Below are 23,348 nucleotides of genomic sequence, written 5' to 3'. Positions count from 1 at the left end.
TGTCGAAACATGGGGTCCTAATTACCTTTCTGATCCATTTTAAATAGACATTAACAAAATGAATGACCAATAATGTAAATTACAATACTTTTCCTGTGCTTTAGATTGATTTTTAAGGCAGGAAACCACGGAGTAGATGTGGTTGGTACTAGTACAGCTTTAAGGTGTTTGCTTCTAAGATGATTTAAAATCAGTGAAAATTTACGAACAGTCACTGTAGATAATGTTTAAATTATTTTTTTAAATTCGTGGTTCTCAACAAAACATTTGAGTCAAAATGAGATTTTGTGTATTTTATAATTAATGTATTAGAGATTAAAGAATGTGATGAATTTAGCTTTATCTTCCCCATTTTTCACAGTCAAGTAATTACTTTTAAAGTTTTACTGGTGTAAATACTGGTGTAATATTCGCCAAAAACGGATACTCGCGCAATTTCATCAACAGATGCCTAAGGGAAAGACAACAGAACGAGGACATGCTGCAACCCAAAGGACTAGCCACGCTACCATACATCAAGACCATTTCCAAACTGACAGCCAGACTATTGCGACCACTAGGACCCATAACAGCACACAAACCAACAGCCACTCTCAGACAACAACTCACCAGGACAAAGAACCCGATACCTAGCATGAGCAAAATCAATGTAGTGTACAAAATCCCATGCAAGGACTGCACAAAACACTACATAGGACAAACAGGAAGACAGCTAACGATCCGTATCCAAGAACACTAACTAGCCACAAAACGACACGACCAGCTATCCTTAGTCGCCACACACGCAGATGACAAGCAACATGAATTCGACTGGGACAACACTACTATTATAGGACAAGCTAAACAGAGAACAGCCAGGGAATTTCTAGAGGCATGGCACTCATCCACAGATTCAATCAATAAGCTCATCGACCTGGACCCAATATACTGACCTCTGTAACAGACAGCTGGAACTGACAACCGGAAGCGGCAGATTCAAGCCACTATAAATGCCGGAGGAAACATCAAAAGCGCTTCACAGGAGGCTCCCAAGCACCGAGGATGTCACCTTGACAGGGGACGCAACGTCTGCAACACAAATTCCCAGCTTGCGAACAGAACCACAACAATCTTATGACTCTCAGAAGTGTGTTAATACCAAGCCAAGACTGACACCTGAACTGAGCCATATGATATAAATTTATATTTGTATAAATTCTAATTAATAAGTTTATTTAGTACATAGTATGATGTACTGAAGTAATGCAATTGTATTGGAATCACTGAAGTCTGTGGTGCAGAAGAAGGCCATTTGACTCATTGTGCTTAGCAAATCACATGGGCATTATTCTCCAGTACCAAATCTCCTATTTTTTTTCCCCATACATTTAAAACTTTCCCCCTTACGTTAATCCATGCAGTATTTGCCAGGTAGAAGCAAAACTTTGCAAGGCCTCTATTGAACCTGCCTTCATCACAATTCCAGACTGTACATTCCATATCCTAACAATTCGCTCACTGAAAAGGTATTTTTTCTCATCACCTCTTCTTCTTTTACAGGTCACTTTAAATTTATGTCGTGTTATTCCCATTCCTTTTCCAAGCAGGCGCAGTTTTGCCCTATCTGTTGTGTCCAGTCTGCTAGATAGAACCATTTTCAGTGTGCTGCACACCCATAAACTATGTGTTGAGTAGAAGAATATTCAAAGATTTTGGTTAAATATTATAGAGAATATGATGGTTGTGAGGTCTGGTCTTGAGACTTTTTTAAAAAAATACAAAATACTGAGTTAAGGTTTCAGGCCAATGTCATAGTGTATGTTCTGAGTTGGGGAATGCCTGTGCTTCATGCACTGTGCAGTGTTGTCACCCGTAATAAGCCAGCAAGAGATTTTCAAGGTCAAGGGGAACAGAATCAACCCAATTCAGTACAATAGCTTAAATTTGAACTGATAAGTGAGATTGACCTCTGTTTGCTGTTTGTTTGTTCCACTATTATTAACTTTATTGGTTATTAAGTGATGGAATCGACTTTACTATTATTCTGCTTTTTAAACAATCACTTGGACAAAACAGTTTTTTTGAATCTACGCTTTCTTGACAGCAGTATGTATCCTCCTCAAACATTACTTTTGTCATACAATTAAAACTTTTCCCCTTAAATTAATCCATGCAATGTTTGCCAGGTAGAAGCAAAACTTAGCAAGGCTGTGTTTAGCAAGGAGCACTATAAAATTTAAATTTAATACTTTGCTAATACTTTTGTCACTATAAGAGCTGTTTCATTGCAAAGTTTGATGAAATATTAATTTTTTTCCTTTCTTTTCTAAAAAGGTGATGAAGAAGTCCCATGAAGCTCGTGAACGCTTACTTCGCCTGGGAATTTTCAGAAATGTAGAAGTCCTTATTGATACTGCCCAGGGTAATTTTCAAGATGTACATACTCTAACCTTCTACCACCTAGCAGTTCCTGGCATAGTTGAGTGCAGTTTAATAGTATTCCTGAGAAGTCTATGAAGGGTGTCTCCTTTTAAATATTTTTCTTTTGTTTTTGCCACCCCTCCAATTCAGCCTTTGCTTTTTTTTTTCAAAACAATCTGTGATTAGATTAGTAAAACATCTGGTGATCAAAACAACCCTGTCTTTCACCTGTATCATTTATTCAGTATTTCAGACACATTAACGTTCTATACTGGGCCCAGTAACCCCTGTATCTGGCTACTACATTGTCTTCGATACATATCATAAAAGTGAAGCAAATAACTTATTTCCACTCTTACCGCTACAAATCCTTAATAAGCTGTGCAACTACTTGTGGAGAATGTGTTCCTTCCCTCCCAGTGAAGTTAAAGTGGTTGTTTGAGCTCAGAAGCTCTGTGTTAAACATATTTTGCTTTGACCTGTTTTGTGCGTTGACCAATGGTGCTGCAGAGCTTTCTGATGTTTGTTTACGTTTGATACATTTTGTTGATATTAAAGGTGAGGAGGCATTGGCTGAAGGATTGGATGTGATTTTTGAAGTAAAGGAAATGAGACGATTGACTGGGAGCTACAACACTATGGTTGGCAATAATGAAGGAAGTATGGTAAGATAGTTTTTATAATTGCATTAGTTGTAAAGAATACAGCTGCAATTTCATTTTACAACTTCTCTTTTCTTTTTCCATATAGGTTTTGGGTCTAAAGCTGCCCAATCTATTCGGTCGAGCAGAAAAAATAACTTTCCAATTCTCCTATGGAACAAAAGAGACCTCTTATGGCCTCTCATACTTTAAACCACAGCCCGGTAACTTTGACAAAAAGTAAGCACTTCGTCCATGCTTTTCCACCATATGAAAAAGATCAGTAGGAAGTTATGATCTGGTTGCACGTTTGTGCCATGTCTGATGTCTCCACAAAATCATTAGATGTGTAGAGGTCCACAGCACAAGAAAAGACCGTTTGGGCCATTGAGACTGCCTGGGTCTAAATCAAGCACCAAGTTATTCAGCACTTGCCCTATAGTCTTGTATGCCTTAATATTAAAGTGCACAACTAAATATTTCTTAAATGTTATGAGGGTTTCTGCCTTTACCATTCTTGGAAGCAGTGAGTTCCAGATTCCCACCACCCTCTGGGTAGGTCTTTCTTTCATTTACTTCCCCTCTAATTTACTGTCCTGTACCTTAAATGTATGTCACCCTTGTTATTGATCCTTCCTGCAAAAAGAAAGGGTCCTTACTGTCTACCCTATCTATGCTCCTAATAATTTTACTTATCTCAGTCTCCTTTGTATGCTGTCCAGTACAGAAGCATCACTCCCATAATGTGAATTCTAGAACTGCACATAGTACTCAAATTATTTTTCAAATAATAACTATTAATCTGTGAATGTTTTCCAAAGGCGATGAACATTTCATTTTGTGCTTCACAAGAATAATTTGGGTTTTTGATAAATACTACACAGAAATGCAATCTTCACCTCTCTCATCAAGCTCCATATCTCTTGGGCAAGGATTAGGGAAGTGCAAATATTTGTCTAATTTGTGATGGTGATTTGTCTAATTTGTAGGCTGATGGTGCTTGTCATTATTTTAATGCAAATGCTACACCACTTCTGCCAGGGTTAGGTACACAATTAAACGTGTAAGTTGACAGGTTGCTGTAAGGAGTGGGTATAGCTGTGTATCAGCTTTGCAAAAGCAGGATCTCATGGTTTAACTTTTTTTACTTAAATGTGTTGAGTGACATGAAGTTCTTGTATGAAGTCAAGTTGCCACAGAAAGTTAAGTCAAGCCTTAAGTATCTTGTTAATAGTGTAATTAATGTTCGGTACTCCCAGTGTATCTGTCTGGCAAGAAAATTAACTATTATGACTGCATATTGCTAATAAAGACACTTTGTTGAAGATTTTCATCTGGCACTCTTTAGATCAATTTGGGGGAAAACCAACCTTAAGTTGTGTGATAGGAGAGGGCTGATTGGTGATAGGATTTTAGTGGAGACATTGTCATGAAGAATGCACCTATTAATAATGATTGACAGTTAACTGCCATGCATTGTTTTCATATTTCAAACCAGCCAGGTTGACACTGATTGGACAAGGTAAAATCAATGACTGCAGATGCTGGAAACCAGATTCCGAATTAGTGGTGCTGGAAGAGCACAGCAGTTCAGGCAGCATCCAAGTAGCTTCGAAATCGACGTTTCGGGCAAAAGCCCTTCATCAGGAATAAAGCTCACGACATGGTTGAAGAGCTTCAGGGCAGAGGAAATGACCTGGGAGTTGCAGTGGGAGAGGGACTCCCTGAGATTCTTGTAGAGAGAGGAGGAAAACTTCTTCAAGGCAGGCATCCTTGCAAGAGGATTCGCAGTAGGGTTAAAATCAACGAGGTAAAAACAATGACTGCAGATGCTGGAAACCTGATGAAGGGCTTTTGCCCGAAACGTCGATTTCGAAGCTACTTGGATGCTGCCTGAACTGCTGTGCTCTTCCAGCACCACTAATCCAGAAACTGATTGGACAAGGCATTGTTCTAACAAATGAACCAGCAAGTAGCTGTCACTTATTTTGTTGAGTTTATATATACATGTACATGTTCTTTCTGTCTGCAGTGAACAGGTTCTTGTGTATTAATATGTGGGCGGCACGGTGGTACAGTGGTTAGCACTGCTGCCTCACAGCGCCAGAGACCCGGGTTCAATTCCCGCCTCAGGCGACTGACTGTGTGGAGTTTGCACGTTCTCCCCGTGTCTGCGTGGGTTTCCTCCGGGTGCTCCGGTTTCCTCCCACAGTCCAAAGATGTGCAGGTCAGGTGAATTGGCCATGCTAAATTGCCCGTAGTGTTAGGTAAGGGGTAGATGTAGATGTAGGGGTATGGGTGGGTTACGCTTCGGCGGGGCGGTGTGGACTTGTTGGGCCGAAGGGCCTGTTTCCACACTGTAAGTAATCTAATCTAATCTAATCTAATCTAATATATGTAGCATCAAGTAAACGTGTCAAACTGACAGCCCAACTGACAAACATAAAAAGTGAAATTCTTCTCACTATCCAGAGTATCTAGTGAGTGTTGATGCTTGGTATGTAGGATGTACATCCCAAAGACCAGCAGATCATCTCAAAAAGCATATCCTTCAGCTGTTTGGAACAAGCAAGTTATTGGTGATATCAAACCAGCCATGCTTGCTTGCATAAATCCTATCAATAGTCATAGACTAATCATGGAAACAGACCCTTCGGTCCAACCAGTCCAGGCTGAACATAATCCCAAAATAACTAGTCCCACCTACTGGCTCCTGACCCGTATCCCTCCAAACCTTTCCTATTCATGTATCCATCCAAATGTCTTTTAAATATTGTAAATAAACTCACGTCCACCACTTCCTCAGGACGTTCATTCCACATGCGAACCGCCCTCCGTGTAAAACATTTGCCCCTTGGGTCTTTTTAAATCTGTCCTCTCATCTTAAAAATGTGCCTCCTAGTCTTGAAGAGACAACTGCCATTAGCTCTATTTAAATCCCTCATTATTTTATAAACTTCGATAAGGTTGCCTCTCAATCTCGTACAAGCCATTAAAAAGAAGGTCTCAGTCTATCCGGCTTTTTTTTATAACTCAAACCATCTATATCTGGCAACATCCTGATAAATCTCTTCTGAATCTTCTCCAACTTAATAATATCCTTCCTATAACTGGGTCAGCAGAACTGGACACAGTGTTCCAGATGAGACCTCACCAGTATCCAGTACAACCTTAACATGACTTTCCCAATTCCTATACTCAGAGGACTGAGCAATGAAGCAAGTGAGCCAATGTCTTTTTTAACCATCCTGTCTATATGTGATGCAAACTTTAAAGAATTATGTACCTGCACCCCAAATTACTTGTGTTCTACTATAAGCCCTACCCTTGTTTGTTGTACCAAAATATAATTTCTCACATTTATCCAGATTGAACTCCATTTGCTATTTTTCAGTCTTTTGACCCATTTAATCAAGATCCATTTGTAATTCCAATAGTGTCAAACATTAGATGTGATTCTGCAATTGGACACCATTCATTGGTCCCCCTGCACCTTTGAATTCTGTAGACATTCTCAGTTTAGGTGACACTCTGCTTTTTCCTGCCAATGTAAACAAATTCTTCATTTTTTTCCCCCATTATATTCCATCTGCCAGATTTTTGCATACTGATTCAAGCTATCTGCATCGATATGCAATTTTAAGATGTTGTCACACATACTTTCCAAACCGTCTTTGTGTTGTCTGCAAATTTAGCTCCAATTGCTTTTTCTCATCTAGGAATAAAGTCAGTTAGAATTAGACCCTTTTTACAAAAATAAAGAAATCTAATGCTTTGACCATTTCTGTGCAGACAAATTCAGCATCTGTTCATTTGGAAATAAATAATTCTTTGTACTTTTTGCTATAATAATTAGTTAACTAGTTGTCCATTTGCTTCAATGCATGCAAAGTTGTATTATCACTTTTGGTGTTTTTAAGAAATCATAAATACACTCACATCCGTTTAGGCCTGCAAGTAATAAAATTCACGGTGATAGTGCTTTGTACAAGATAAGAATTGAGCTGAGGGATTTGGAGATTTCCTGTGATTTAATGAGGTACTGTTCCCTGCTTGCTGAGGTGAACTATATAATTCAGATCGGAAAAAATATCAGTTTGAAGGTAATGAAACTGCAGTATTTGTATCAAAACAAAGCAAATTTTTTGTGATATAAACAAAAACATGCTCATCAATTTAAGTATGTCTATATCTTTTTCCTCAGTTTTTCTGTCAATTTGTATAAGGTAACTGGACAATTTCCTTGGAGCTCGCTTCGTGAAACTGATAGAGGCGTTTCAACTGAATACAATGTATGTGTGAAGTACTTTTTTTATTTAATTGTTTTAATTTATAATCTGAGGGATGCTGTTTATTTGTAATGATGCATGATGTATAATTTCTGTTGGTAAATAGATTTTTATCAGCATCAATATGATTGTGTTAGCATGCTTGATGGTACGAGAGGGAGTGGTGGAGAGATGGAATAAGTTTCAATTTTGAGATTAGAGGTTCTGCAGTACAATATTTAAATACAAACATCTTGGTGTGGAAAGTACAGAGAATATTCGTGTAAATTCAATCACAATCATAAGCCTGTATTTTGAAGTAGAGGCTACTTTCAAGAGCTGTTTCATAGTACCGTATCTCTATGCCAATGGGAAGCTTTTCCTATTGAATTATCACGACCGATTCTTTTCGTAAACAAAAGAAAGTATTGCGCTTATTTTCTGTATACTGTAGCAGGTGACAGAGACTTATAAACTGATTGATTTATTTGTGCATTAGGTTTGAACAGTTATTTTCTGAACAATAGATATCTGCAATATTGAACATGTATCGTTCAGAACATTTATATAGAGAAACTATTTGCGCTGAGAGTATTTTTTAGAACCAGGGCAATGCAGAATAATTATTTTTGCTTTACAACTGTAAAGTAATATTCTTCAGGTACTGATGGAAAGATCTCTCTTCTCATTGCAGTTTCCAATCTGGAAAACACATCACGCTCTGAAATGGGAGGGAGTTTGGAGGGAGTTGAGCTCATTGTCTCGCACAGCATCTTTTTCTGTTCGGGAAGAAAGCGGACATTCTCTCAAATCTTCGATTTCGGTAAAGCTTCAATTACTGCAATTGTGTTGTGGCTCTTAAGGAGGTTAATCAGCCTCATTTACAGATTTAAAATGCTTAAACTTAAAGATGACTTCCCACTTTGTAATCTTGATTTTTCTGCTGCATATTAACAATTATTTTGCATTCATGTTGGTAGTACCCAGCTTTGGCTTTTTACGATACAATACCGCATTTTATTTTTGTCAAACAATAAAGCAGTCAGTACCTTCTGAAACGGGTATATCCCCTGTGACTTTGAAGTCCAGCTATCTCATTTGCTGAAATTGTAATAGTGGCAGTCCAAGCCTGATTGTTTTTACCTAAATGAATTTCAATCACTGTAGATGCTGGAAACCAGAGTCTAGATTAGAATGGTCTGGAAAAGCACAGCGGTTCAGGCAGCATCCGAGGAGCAATAAAATCAACGTTTCGGGCAAAAGCACTTCATCAGGAATACAGGCAGAGAGCCTGAAAGATGGAGAGATAAATGAGAGGTGGGTGGGGGTGGGGAAAAAGTAGCGTAGGGTACAATAGGTGAGTGGGGGAGGGGATGAAGGTGATAGGTCAGGGGGGAGGGTGGAGTGGATAGGTGGAAAAGAAGCTAGGCAGGTAGGACAAGTCATGGGAACAGTGATGTGCTGGAAGTTTGGAACTGAGGTGAGGTGGGGGAAGGGGAAATGAGGAAACTGTTGAAGTCCACATTGATACCCTGGGGTTGAAGTGTTCCGAGGCGAAAGATGAGGCGTTATTCCTCCAGGCATCTGGTGGTGAGGGAGCGGCGGTGATGGAGGCCCAGGACCTCCATGTCCTCGGCAGAGTGGGAGGGGGATTTGAAATGTTGGGCCACAGGGCGGTGTGGTTGATTGGTGCGGGTATCCCGGAGATGTTCCCTAAAGCACTCTGCTAGGAGGCGTCCAGTCTCCCCAATGTAGAGGCAACCGCATCGGGAGCAACGGATACAATAAATGATATTGGTGGATGTGCAGGTAAAACTTTGGATGTGGAAGGCTCCTTTGGGGCCTTGGACGGAGGTGAGGGAGGAGGTGTGGGCGCAGGTTTTGCAATTCCTGCAGTGGCAGGGGAAGGTGCCAGGATGGGAGGGTGGGTTTTAGGGGGGTGTGGACCTGACCAGGTAGTCACGGAGGGAACGGTCTTTGCGGAAGGCAGAAAGGGATGGGGAGGGAAATATATCCCTGGTGGTGGGGTCCGTTTGGAGGTGGCGGAAATGTCAGCGGATGATTTGGATTATGCAAAGGTTGGTAGGGTGGAAGGTGAGTACCAGGGGCATTCTGTGCTTGTTACGGTTGGAGGGGTGGGGTCTGAGGGCGGAGTTGAGGGATGTGGACGAGATGCATTGGAGGGCATCTTTAACCACGTGGGAAGGGAAATTGCGGTCTCTAAAGAAGGAGGCCATCTGGTGTGTCCTGTGGTGGAACAGGTCCTCCTGGGAGCAGATACAGCAGAGGCGGAGGAATTGGGAGTACGGGATGGCATTTTTGCAGGAGGTAGGGTGGGAAGAGGTGTAATCCAGGTAGCTGTGGGAGTTGGTAGGTTTGTAATTGCAAAACCTGTACCCACACCACCTCCCTCACCTCCATCCAAGGCTCAAAGGAGCCTTTCACGTCCATCAAAGTTTTAACTGCACATCCATCAATGTCATTTATTATATCTGTTGCTCCCGATGCGGTCTCCTCTACATTGGGGAGACTGGACGCCTCCTAGCAGAGGACTTTAGGGAACATCTCTGGGACACCCGCACCAATCAACCACACCGCCCCGTGGCCCAACATTTCAACTTCCCCCTCCCACTCTGCCGAGGACATGGAGGTCCTGGGCCTCCTTCACCGCCGGTCCCTCACCACCAGACGCCTGAAGGAAGAACGCCTCATCTTCCGCCTCGGAACACTTCAACCCCAGGGCATCAATGTGGACTTCAACAGTTTCCTCATTTCACCTCACCCCAGTTCCAAACTTCCTGCTCAGCAGTGTCCCCATGACTTGTCCTACCTGCCTAGCTTCTTTTCCACCTATCCACTCCACCCTCCCCCCTGACCTATCACCTTCATCCCCTCCCCCACTAACCTATTGTACTCTATGCTACTTTTTCCCCACCCCCACCCTCCTCTCCTTTATCTCTCCACCCTTAAGGCTGTCTGCCTGTATTCCTGATGAAGGGCTTTTGCCCGAAACATCGATTTTACTGCTCCTCGGATGCTGCCTGATTTGCTGTGCTTTTCCAGCACTATTCTAATCTAGATCCCGAAATTCATTTATCCCACTGACACAAAGTTTTGCAAACATTTCTTTGTTGTGCTTGTTTCCATCCTTTTGTGTTGAAAAAAATACATGCTTTTTTCCACCTCCCTTTCTTCTCCCCACCCCCTCAAATCCCCCAGTAAATACTGAGCTCTAACCTCAATCTCATAAAAAAATTTCAAAATTAGTTCGAAGAAATGGCTTTCAGGATACTTGAATAAAATGAATTGATAGAAACCCAATAGTGCAGATAGAGGCCACTTGGCCCAAAGAGTCTCCAAAGAGCATCACACGCCCTCTATCCTTGCAACCCCACTTTTACCACAGCCACCCACCTCGCCTGCATAACCCTGGACTCTATGGGGCAAATTAGCGTGGCCAATCCACCTAACCTGCACATCTTTGGGCTATGGGGGGAAACTGGAATGCCCAGATGAGAGAATGTGCAAACTTCATACAGACAGTCACCCAAGGCTGAAATCGAACCTGGGTCCCTGGTGCTTTGAGGCAACAGTGCTAACCACTGAGCCATTGTGCCAGCCTAACATAGTTAGCAGAATTTAAACCAGTGATAAAACTAATGCATAGAATACAGTCCAGTGAATTAGACCTCTAAATTGGCTGTGTGCTTTAATTCCTACAGATTCATCCATGGACATAGTTTTGACAGGAATATCTGAATTTCAGCAGAATAACTATGTGTAAACTATTCAGGGTTAATTCTACAGAGGAACAATAAATAGAATACAGCTAGTGCTTCTGAAGATTTTTAATAAAACTATTTGTTTATAGTACAACCTTTTCTGAATTGGATTTTTGTGATTATGTGAACTTTAGCTCAAACCAAATCAATGATCAAATGAACCATAGTGTCATGCTTTGTTATCAAAACATCTTCAAGCACTTAACACTTCATTACTTGGAAGGGCAATGACTTGTGGATAAAATAAAACAGCCATCTTGTCCAGTCATCATCATCACAAATAGCAATGAATTGAATGACAAGTCTATATAGCTGCAGTTCCTATTAATTGGACTTCTAATTGATAAAGTTCACTATAATTTTTTTTTGCAAAGGCATATTGGAAATGCATTGACATTAGTTGTGTGTTCTGGGAATTTTGTTACTTTTGGAATACTGATCAGTATTATTATTTTTTTTCACAGCATACCATGACTGTTGACACACGAAATTCAGCGATCCTCCCCAAACGTGGAGCTTTGCTGAAAATCAACCAGGTAAAGCAGAAGTACTGACAAATGAATGTATTATAAGCACCAAAGCAAAACTTTCAGCTTTTGTCAATGTGAAGCAGGTCATTTTTGGGGTGACAGAAAAATTGTGGTTCAATTTTTATTGTGGAAACTACAAACATTGTGCCAGAATCAAAATTTAATCTGCTTCATGAAAAAGGTTCACTGAATTATTTGATTTTGAGGAACAGTAGAGCACTTAAATTAATTGAGGGAATTAATTTAATGTTGTTCGGTTATTAAAACCAAAAATCTTATTTAGCATCATGACAGTTATTTTAATGCTGTTTAGTACAGTACTGTTGTGGAGAAAATCACTAGTCTCTGAGTCGGAATCGGGATTCAACGACAGTTTATTGTACAAAGAAACCGGAGCTCCGGGGGAGAGAGAGATATATTCGTCAGCACGGCTGTCAGCTGCGAGTCTCCTCTAGCCTCCGAGCATGTCATGATATTTTATACATTTTGTGGTACAATAGTTCAAGTAACGAGTCTTTGTACAGCATGGTTTGTTTGCAGAAAACATTACAAAATCATTGTTAGTTTCAGTGGTCGTGATCATTCTCCCTGAGAAGGAAGATAATTTTCCATTACTGCAGATCTGAAGTTTTAACACTTGTATACAAGCAGTCTTGGGTAGTTAACATTTCTATTGAAGGTGGTGGCTTGACTCAGACACTTCGGCGGGCAGTAGATGTTACTGGTGTGTATTCTTTCCCCTACCTGCCTTAAACTAATCATCTATGCTTTGTTTGTTGTGCTGGTATCCTGTTAGTCTCAGGCAGTATCTGTGTGTGCTTTGCTGCATTAATGTAATGGCTCAGCAGCCATCTTGTGTCTGTGTGCTCTGTGTCAGCATGCCCAGTGTCAACTCCCACTTCACTGCCCCCTTTGTGGTCGAGGTGACTTCTGAGATCTCCCACAGACCACACAACTCACACATAGAGGTAGGCCTTTTGTCTACCTGGGTTGTGCTGTGCACCAACCACGCACCCGCGGCAGTGTTTGACTATATCTCTTCTCGTTCCCTTCCACCACCACTCTCCCTAGACTTGCTATCATAACTTCCCTGCCTTTATGTGGTACAGCTCGAGCAAAGTGTTTTGTTTGCATGCTAGTGCTACCACCTTGTCCGCTTGTCTCCAGACACCGTGCTCCCTGCATTCCCCATCTCTGCCTCTCTGCATGCGGGGTGTCCTCCTGCAGGTACTGTATGTGAGTAGCATCTTCCACTAGGTCTATTGTTGCTATTGGAACCTTGTCAATGGTTTCCTGCTCGAAGGGCTGGGCTGCTCTGTCTGCAGCTTGGTTCCCTTTAAATTTCAGTCAGCCTGGACTATCTTACCCTGGCTCCTTTTGGTGCGCTTTGATTTTTATTACTGCAGCTTTTTTTGGTAGTTTGCTGGTGCTCCGCAGTGCTTGGATTCTTAACTGGTATTTAATGGGGGTTACCCCAGCTGTGGTGAACTGTCTTCTCCCCCATGTAACTATGTAGTCATGTATAACTCCGAAGGCATATTGGCTGTCTGCGTAAATGTTCACAATTCTCACCTTTGACAGCTCAAGTGCTTTGGTTAGCGCTACTATCTCTGCTACTTTTGCGGACTGACTTCCTGACATAATGGTCTCGAGTTTATTGTTTACCATGGCCCATCCTGTGCAGGGTGACCCAGCTATATATTTCCGTGACCCATCCGTGAAGAGGGTCTCCTCGGCTGTGTCTGGGGGGGATATCCTTTACCCTACCCTTATCTTTATCCCTATCGATGTCTCCGCAATTGTGTGATTCCCGTGTATCCAGAATTCCTTCGGTTGGGTTATATCCTGTATCCCTAACTATTATGAGTGAGGGCAGCTGATTGTCAGCTCTGTGGATCTCTGGAGTCCTGGCATTCCACAGTGTTCCAGGTGTTGTTTGGGGGTTCCCCCATGTTTTTCCCAGCACACTGCCTCTGTATGCCCTGCTGCATACAGTGGCTGCAGTATTTTATGCTGTTCCTTGTCTTATTACCTGCCTGTGGGGCCCTACAGTCTCTGGCAAAGTGTCCCTGTCCGCCACAGTTATGGCAGGATAGTTTGGTTCTGCCTTTGCCTCCATTCTGGTAGTTTGCTCTGTCGGATTTTGTTTTTATTGCGGGAGCGTCAGCCTCCTGAACCCCACTAGCCCACTCTACCAGGTCATCATAATTTTGGGACATTATCATTCCCTTTTTCAGGATGGATTGATGGGTGCTAGAGAGCCCATCTCTAAAAGCCTGAATGAAAGCCTGTGGGCGGCACGGTGGCACAGTGGTTAGCACTGCTGCCTCACAGCGCCAGAGACCCGGGTTCAATTCCCGCCTCAGGCGACTGACTGTGTGGAGTTTGCACGTTCTCCCCGTGTCTGCGTGGGTTTGCTCTGGTTTCCTCCCACAGTCCAAAGATGTGCAGGTCAGGTGAATTGGCCATGCTAAATTGTCCGTAGTGTTAGGTAAGGGGTAGATGTAGGGGTATGGGTGGGTTGCGCTTCGGCGGGGCGGTGTGGACTTGTTGGGCCGAAGGGCCTGTTTCCACACTGTAAGTAATCTAATCTAATGCCTGGTCCCCACGATCTGGGTTTGCTTGTCCTGAGCACTGCTGGTATTACTCTAAATGATTGTTCCACATACTCAGAGGCTCCTTCCCCTTTCAGCTTTTTAGTGGTCGTCATTTTGCACCAGTTGATGGGAGCACTTCCTAATACCCGCTGGATCTCTCCCTTAAAATGGGCGAAGGGGGCCTGCTGGACATGTATCTCTCCTGTAAGGGCAACATCTTGTGTCCACCCCCCCCCCCCCCCATAGTCTTGGTATGCTGTGTCTTCAGTTCTGCCATCTACCAGTCTCCATTTGTCTGCTGAGAAGGCTGTCTAGACCAGCTGGTGTATATCTCTCAAGTGTAGTTGGTGGCCTTCCCGTATACTGTCTAACTCTTCCCAGAACCTCGCGTTTACGCTTTTGGGCTGTAACTTGCCCAGGGAGGCCATAATCTGTTGCCTTTCACCGGAATAAAGGGCTTTTAGTTTGCTTTTGGCTGCGACTCTGTACCCCCTCTAGAGACTGGCACTAGATTATATTCTTGCACCTCCTGCTTTGCTGAGGAAGCAGTTGGTCCCTGCTGTACAGTTTTGTAGGAAGATAGAGAGTCAGTCTCCCTTTCCTCTTGTACTTTTTCTAATCTTTGTTCTAGCTCCTTTATCCTATCCTACAGCTCCTCAATTCGTTCTTGGTTTTTCCTCCACCTGCTCGTGGAGGCACCTACTTGTTCAATTAGGTCTGCTAGTTGGTACACTAACATTACCCCTATCTCTTAAGTTTTATTTCGTTTTTGTTTGTCAATCCCATTCCACTGCTGTACTCCTGTCTCGGATGGATCCCAACCCCCTTTCCTCATCTTTTCTGTCAGCACTAGTCAGTCTGTCTTTTATTTCTCAGCAAGGGAGCCTGCAGTGTACTCTTTAAAATCCTGATCCGCCATCTCGCAGATTGTGTACCCCTGGATACCACCAACAGTAAAGTGTCCTTAGCCAGTGGGACTTCTCCACCCGATGGCCCTTAATACTGTCCCAGACCTGTCCGTTGCAGCCTTCTACCAAGGTGTGCTCTCTACCGGTGGGACTTCTCTACCCTCTCGGCCACCACCACTGGTTGAGGGAATGTCGGTTGAATAGGGTGCACTCTCTACTGGGACTCCTCTACCCTCCTTGCCACTTCTACTGTTCCAACACCACCCAATAGGCCCAGAAACCTACCTCTAGCCCAGTGTGCTCTCTACCAGGATCCATCGGGCTATGAAGTCACCACAGGCAAGTTCCATAGCCCCATCACCATACTCCTCTGACAGATTGGGACCCACAGCCAGTCAAACAATAAAGGGAGCCTCCAATTTACCCTTTGACCTCCAGCTCAGACAAAACCCAGTAACTTATCTTCCCTGATCCATTTGCCATGAACCATGGCATTTTCCACCATCACGGGGGAAGGGGAAGAAAAAGAAGAGCAAGGCCAAGGTCTTACTGCAGGAAAATCGACGTTTTGGGCAAAAGCCCTTCATCAGGAATGAAGGGCTTTTGCCCAAAACATTGATTTTCCTGCTCTTGGGATGCTGCCTGACCTGCACCACTCTAATTTAGACTCTGATCTCCAGCATCTGCAGTCCTCCTTTTCACCAAGGTCTTACTGCCATTAACCAGGATCAGCTCAGCTCCACTGAATGGTGGCTTGATCAGACACTAGAAAAGGTCTGAGGGGTTCTGCTGATGTTCCAAAGAAATGCCAATAGTGGCCAGGAGTAAATGACAACCCCAAATAGTTGACATTAAGCACAACAGAATTGGATGATGACACATTTTACGATTATGACTATTCTAAGATTAAGATGGAGACCAGGACAATCTTTTTCTGAAGGTTGTCTGTGGAATTCCCTTTTTGTTTTCAATACATAGTGGATACTGTGTCAGTGAATTTATTCAAGGCAGAGTTACATTTTTTTTGTTTGATAGATCAAGGTAATGAGAGGCATACAAGAAAGTAGGGTTGTTACCACAACCAGATCAACCATTATCATATTAAATGGTGGAGCAGGCTCGAAAGGGTTGAATGACCGAAATCTGATTGAAAACAGAACTTTGATCCAACACGTCTGCACTGTCGAGACATCCCAATCTGACCTAGTCCCATTTGCCAACTTTTGGCCCATATCTCTTTAAACCCTTCCTATTCTGATACTCATCCAGATGCCTTTTAAATATTGCCATTGTACCAGCCTCCACCACATCCTCTGGCAGCTCATTCCACACAAACATCACTCTGCGTGGAAAAGTTATCCCTTGGATCCCTTTTAAATCTTTCCCCTCTCACCTTAAATCTACGCCCTCCAGTTTTGGACCCCTCCGCCCTAGGAATAAATTATTTTATAAACCTCTAAAGTGACCCCTCAACCTCCGACATTCCAGGGAAAATAGCCCCAGCTTGTTCAGCCTCTCGCTATAACTCAAACCCTCCGAACCTGGCAGCATCCTTGTAAATCTTCTCTGCACCCTTTCCAGTTTAACAATATCCTTATAAAAGGGTGACCAGAATTGTACACAATATTCTAGAAGTGGCCTCACTAGTTTCCTGTATAGCTGCAACATGAAGTCCCAACTCCAATAGTCTGTGTTCTTACCAGTAAAGACAAGCGTGCCAAACGTCGCCTTCACCACACTGTCTACCTGTGACTTCACCTTTTAAGGAACTATGCACCTGCATCCCTGGGACACTTCCCAGAGTTTAGATCAGAGTCGTGCTGGAAAAGCACTGCAGGTCAGTCAGCATCCGAGGAGCAGGAAAATCGACATTTCGGGCAAAAGACCTTCATCAGGAATAGAGACAGAGTGCCTCCAGGGTGGAGAGATAAATGGGGAGGGGTGGGGGGGGGAAAGGAAGAGAATGTAGCAAAGAGTACAATACGTGAATGGGGGTGGGGATGTAGGTGATATGTCAAAGGAAAGGGTGGAGTGGATAGATGGGAAGGGAGATTAGCAGGTAGGACAGGTCATGAGGATGGTGCTGAGCTGAAACATTGGAACTGAGGTAAGGTGGGGGGGGGAGGGGAAATGAGGAAATTGGTGAAGTTCACATTGATGCCCTGGGTTTGAAGTGTTCCAATGTGGAAGATGAGGCGATTTTTTTTTTAGGCGTCAGGTGGTGAGGGAGCGGCGGCGGAGGAGGCCCAGGACCTGCATGTTCTCGACAGAGTGAGAGGGGGAGTTGAAATGTTGGGCCACAGGGCGGTGGGGTTGATTGGTGCAGGTGTCACAGAGATGTTCCCTGAAGCGCTCTGCGAGGAGGTGTCCAGTCTCCCTAACGTAGAGGAGACCGCATCGGGAGCAACGGATACAATAAATGACATTGGTGGATGTGCAAGTGAAACTTTGGATGTGGAAGGCTCCTTTGGTGCCTTCGATGGTAGTGAGGGAGGAGGTGTGGGCGCAGGTTTTGCAATTTCTGTGGTGGCAGGGGAAGGTGCCAGAATGGGAGGTTGAGTTGTTGGGGGGTGTGGACCTGACCAGGTAGTCACGGGGGGAATGGTCTTTGCAGAAAGGGGGGGGGGGGAGGGAAATATATCTCTGGTGGCGGGGTCCGTTTGGAGGTGGCGGAAATGTCTTTGGATGATATTGTTAATGCGAAGGTTGGTAGGGTGCAGAAGTGAGGACCGGGGGGGTTCTGTCCTTGTTACGGTTAGAGGGGTGGGGTTTGAGGGCGGAGGTGCAGGATGTGGACGAGATGCGTTGGAGGGCATTGTCAACCACGAGGGAAGGGAAATTGCGATCTCTAAAGAAGGAGGCCGTCTGGTGTGCTCTTTGGTGGAACTGGTCCTCCTGGGAGCAGATACGGCTGAGGTGGAGGAATTGGGATTACGGGATGGCATTATTGCAGGAGGCAGGGTGGGAAGAGGTGTAATCCAGGTAGCTGTGGGAGTCGGTGGATTTATAAAAAATGTCAGTGTCAAGTCGGTCATCATTAATGGAGATGGAGAGGTCCAGGAAGTGGGGGTGGGGGAGGTGCCAGAGCCCTAGCATTAACTGTATAAGTCCTGCCCTGGTTTGCCTTACAAAAATGCAACACCTCACATTTATCTAAATTAAACTCCACCTGCCACTTCTCAGCTCATTGGCCCATCTGATCAAGGTCCCATTGTACTCTGAGATAATCTTTGCAGTCTACTGAATCACTTATTTTGGTGTCATCTGCAAACTTACTAACCATGCCTCCTATATTCACATGCAAATCATTTATATAAATGATGAAAAGCAGTGGACCCATCACCTATTCTTGGTGCTCTGCTGGTCACAGATCTCCAGTTCAAAAAAACAACCCTCTCTATCCTACCTTCAAACCAACTTTCTATCCAAGTGGCTGTGCTCTCCCCTCCCAGATCCCATGTCATCTAAACTTGATAAGCCCTTTGGTCATATAGTTGGTCTAGGCCTCCAAGTTACTATAGTTTTGAAGAACTGCCATATCAGATTCAAAATGTTAACTCTCTTCTTCTCTCCACAGACATTGCTGAGGTTTTCCAGCATGATTTAGTTTTATCTCTGAGTTACTAATCTAGTCACCTAATCACTGTTATGTTTTTTTCTCTTCATTCCATCAGTCAGCTCAGACCTCAGCTCCTAACTCCCATCCAATGTGGCTGTTGAAGCCCTAGTGGCTAATTTCAAGATGGTGACAGAGTACAGAGAGAAAGAGAGTTAATATTTCCTCTCTCTTTTTCTTCTTCTTTTCCCCCTCTGTCTTCATTCTTTTCCCCCTCTCTTTTTCTTCTTTCTCGACAACTCCCAGCCTCCAGCGAGCGACGACTCCTGGCCTCCTCTGGTGCAGTGGCCTGCCAGTTTGGTGACCGTCCACAGTGGCCTCCTGGTGTTGGCATGGCAACCTCGTGCAGCAGCCTCTTGGCCTGGCGCACTGGCCTCCTCCTGTAGGAGCCTCCCAGCATGGTGTGGTGACCTCCTGCAGCAGCCTCCTCCTTTTAGGGGCCTCTTGGCATGGTGTGGCAACCATGCCTCCCAGCATGGCATGTCTCTGGCACAGTATGGAGTCAGGGCCTAGTACAGACTAGAAGCTAAGTGCCAGTGTGGTCTGCTATATTGAAGTTTTATTTCTGTAATGCAGGACATTCTATTTTCTGTATTGCCTAAATCTTGTAACTAAAGAAACTGTGCCTAGGAACTTCTGTATCTAAGTTGACGTTATAATTGGCGACGTAAAAACTTTTCACTATACTCATTGAGTATATGTGACAATAAAGGCTATTCTAGATGCATTGAAAAATGCTGCACATTACAGGCAGAAATTCTCAGTTCTAAGATTGCTTGATCTAGTCAATGCAGGCCGTTCAAACAAGGAAACTGAGCAAATCTCTCATCTGTTTCACTTGTAACATTATCAATTAAAAAAAGTCCTCATTTATCTTGGGTGTTTAAAAGTAGTTGGAGAAAATCATTTGCCAAAAAAAACAAACATTATACTTATGAAGCTGTTAGTCTTGTCTATGCACTTTACATGCAGTGCAAGCCAGAATAATTGTTGCCTGTTCATAAGCATGCTTGTTATTACATCAGTTTTCTTTCCTTTGAATAGGAGCTGGCGGGTTACACTGGAGGTGATGTGAACTTTTTGAAGGAGGATGTTGAGCTGCAGCTCAATACCAGCCTCTTATGGGATAGTGTAAGAGCTTATGATTTCATTCTAGTTCTGATTATAATACAACTCATGAGCTTAGAAATGTTAAATCTCGAAGAAGATTTCATGTAGTAGAGTTGATTATAACCTGTACAATGCAGCTTTGCGATATGCTATACAAGTTTCATTCCTGAAGAAGTGCATAGAATGACTTGTAGCATTGCAATGTGACGAGATTGAATGGTTGTTATGATGCTTTGTTGATGTGTTTACATCAAGAATAGTTCCTTGTATTTACGTAGTGCTGCATTTATCTTTTTGTTTTATCACTAGGTTCTCTCAGCTTCCTTGTGGGGTGGTCTTCTAGTACCCATGGGAGATAAGCCATCCTCTATTGCTGATAGGTGAGTGTTTGTTTCAGTGGTAAATGAAAGTAGCTATGTGCTGGTTATTAGATAATGTTCTAGTACAGACAATGAAACTAAAATGCATTGTGGAACACAGTATAAGGACATGGTACACCTCATTTAATCCATCTTCTCGAGCACTTGGGTGCTGTGGTGGCACAACTCATTTCATTCATCTGTGTGGACATTCCTCATCTTAATTGTCACTAGAACAGAATTTTCCTGTACTAATTTGCACATAAAATGGGCTAAATGTATTATTTAGGAAAACTGGATGAGGGAAATTAATCTGGTAGTGTGAAGGGAGACAGTTGATGCAAACTTTTATTTCCTGCGTTTTTATTTGTGGATTATTGGACTTCAAATACACTGTTTGTAGTTTTCTTGCTCACCCATAAGTAAGATGGTTGAGATTTTAAGGGCTCATCTGAAAGTCTAGATTCATCAAGGGTTGAATATTCACCATTTTTCTTTTTCCTGGTCAAGCTGCTTCTGGGGTACTTGTATCCATGAATTATAACTTGGATTGCCAATAGTGGATCTTGCTTTTCAGGAGCTATGACAGTCAATTGCAAGTTAGAACATTATATTCTGACTTACTGTCTATTTAAAGAATAAGTAGGGCAAAGTCTAATGTTTAATGGTAAGACTATTACTAAAACCAACTGTCACACAGTAGGACATTACATTGCTAATGCATTGCAACAGAAGTGTCTAGTACATGTTTTCCCCAATTTTCCATGAAGTTCCCAACCTCTGTCTAGTTTTTTTGAGTACTGGGGTGGGAGGGAAAGACTTATCAGCTACTTGAAACAAAAGTACAGATATTACTCATTTAAAGTGAGTTCTAACATTTTGTTTTTGTTTCTGCACGACTTCTAAACTGGGGCATTCTCCAAATATTGTTGCCTCCACTTTTAAACTCTGCATGCTCAGTCTTTTTTGAAAAAAAAATCAAACCCTTGCTTCCCCCCCCTGTTGCTGTAAGGATCTTGGGAAAGGATTGAGTAAGGGAGCTGGAGGTGCTGTGACTGGCAGGGAACAGGGTGGGCAGCAGGAAATGGTAAGCGGGGAATTCTGGGGAAGGAAATGGAGATAGGGTGGTGGGAGGGTGTAGAGGGGAGTGTTAAGTGAGAAGTGACAGACAAAAGACCAGTAGAAGAATTAGTGCATTTTGATTTTTTTTTTTAGCTGTTGAGTTCAAGGAGGGAATAGGCTTTTAATATAAAAATTCCAGATTAGGAATGTGACCCACCTCATATTTTCTTGTGGGAAGGTGACTTTTTGTTTTATTAGGGCTACAAGTACTACATGAGGGATAAGTGTTTGGATAGATCTTTTCCTGTCCCAGGTGGCTTTTGTGAATCTAAAGATGGTCAATAAAATTCCATTGGTGTATAAATCATGTCATTATTAAAGAATGAAGAGGGGTACTGTTAAATCCAAATGTGTTTATTTTTATATAGAATGACATTTGGACCAATGTCCATTGTGAAATGTTTCACTGTGAGGACAGTGAAAACGATGGCATGTGATGTGCAGATTGGCTAGTTTTATTACTGACTCTTCCAAATCTGTTTGATACTCAGATTTTACCTTGGAGGGCCAACAACTGTGCGTGGCTTCAGCATGTACAGTATTGGACCACAGAGTGAAGGTATGATATGCATGAAGACACATATACACGTTTAACAAAGGTTAATAGAAAAGCTCTTAGTATTACCTGTTCTAAAACTATTTTTTGTGATGTGAATTCCCCACCTTGTTGCAGTTTGAAGACAAAATCAAGTTTCACTTCTTGTTCGATTGATAGCTCAGTGTGGTACTGAGCTGAACAGCAGGTAGACTTGCCAGTTCAATCCCTGCTTTGCATTTAGGTAGTGACAATTACCTGTGCTCAAGAGGGTTTAGAATTATTGGCTGATGTGCCAGCTCTTTGCTGAAAATTGGTCATTGTTGGTTTATGGTAAAGTGTTAGTTGAGCTGCGCTACTCTTGTTAAGTACTATATCAGAACTGTCTGGAAGAGGCTAGAAAATATATCACTGACTTTAATATAGCAGATGAAAAATTTCAGGAAAGCCAAAGAAGAATTATATTGAATATACAGCTCCGAAATAGGGCGTTCTTCAACAATATTTATTGTGTGTGCTTCTTATTTTGTATCTTTGCCTTGGGACATTATATTATATCAATTCACAAAAACATTATAAAGCATGCTTTCTCACCTAGCTTCATAGATGATATTGAGGTAGATGACCATAAACCTTTAAAAGAGGCAGGTTTTAAGAATGTTAGAAAGGAGGTAAGAGAAGCAGAGTGATTTAGGGAGGGAGTTCTGAAGCCACTGGCCTGCAGCTGCCTCATGGCTAAGTGGTGAAGCATTTAAAATGAGCAGATTGCAAATATCTTGGACATTGTTGGGAGAAATGGAGTCATGAGAAATTTGAAAACCACTGGTTAAGCAGAGCTTAATTGAACTTTGCAACTTGATGGAAGAGTGGGACTTGGTGAAAGTAAAGACATGATCAGCAAACCTTTGGCGTCATGTTTACACAGTAGAGTGAGAGGGACGTGGCAGGTGAGCATAAGACTTAAAAGAGAATGAGGATTTCAGCTGCAGATGAGCATAGACTGAGTTGGATTCAAGTGACGTTATGGCAGTGAAAATAGGCTTGCTCAATGATAGCTAAGGTATGTGGTTAGATACACATAATTTGGTCCGTCTAGTCTATAATCATGTTGATATTTCAAGCAAGTCTTATTATTCAATACACCACACCTCAATATGTCCTTATTTCTTTCTTCTCACATTTGCCTAGTTTCCCAATGAAAATATTTTAAGCTGTTTGCCTCAATCAATTTCTTTGGTACTGACTTCCACGTTCCAATGGCTTAGAAAATTTGTCTCCTTATTTCCGTGTTGTTTTCTAGCCCTAGTTTTGGATTCCCTCCCAAGTGCTAACAATCTTTTCATGTTTATCCTGTCCAACCCATTCATCTTTTTTTTTAAAGAAAAATGTCTCTGCAACTGTTTAATCTTCCCTGATAACTGCAATCCCAACAATGTTCCATTCATCTTCTGATTACTTGCTTAGAAAAGTTTTGCAATTC

The 23,348-nt window shown here is 42.6% G+C and overlaps 1 protein-coding gene across 1 annotated transcript in view; it reads left to right on the top strand.

Moving 5' to 3' along the window:
- The window catches only part of LOC140458174 (sorting and assembly machinery component 50 homolog), a 35,089-nt gene that overhangs the window by 7,510 nt on the left and 4,231 nt on the right, over nt 1-23,348 (top strand). Inside the window, exons 4-12 of the mRNA XM_072552379.1 lie at nt 2,314-2,401; nt 2,959-3,065; nt 3,151-3,281; nt 7,246-7,333; nt 8,004-8,132; nt 11,556-11,627; nt 19,787-19,873; nt 20,162-20,232; nt 21,825-21,892. Of these exons, the coding sequence (XP_072408480.1) occupies nt 2,314-2,401; nt 2,959-3,065; nt 3,151-3,281; nt 7,246-7,333; nt 8,004-8,132; nt 11,556-11,627; nt 19,787-19,873; nt 20,162-20,232; nt 21,825-21,892 (841 nt within the window). The remainder of the gene's footprint in view (nt 1-2,313; nt 2,402-2,958; nt 3,066-3,150; nt 3,282-7,245; nt 7,334-8,003; nt 8,133-11,555; nt 11,628-19,786; nt 19,874-20,161; nt 20,233-21,824; nt 21,893-23,348) is intronic.

This window comes from Chiloscyllium punctatum, chromosome 32, assembly GCF_047496795.1.
Source record: "Chiloscyllium punctatum isolate Juve2018m chromosome 32, sChiPun1.3, whole genome shotgun sequence".
In the NCBI taxonomy this organism is placed as follows: domain Eukaryota; kingdom Metazoa; phylum Chordata; class Chondrichthyes; order Orectolobiformes; family Hemiscylliidae; genus Chiloscyllium; species Chiloscyllium punctatum.
Note: the sequence above shows the minus strand (reverse complement) of the source record. Positions and strands in the feature narration are given on the sequence as shown.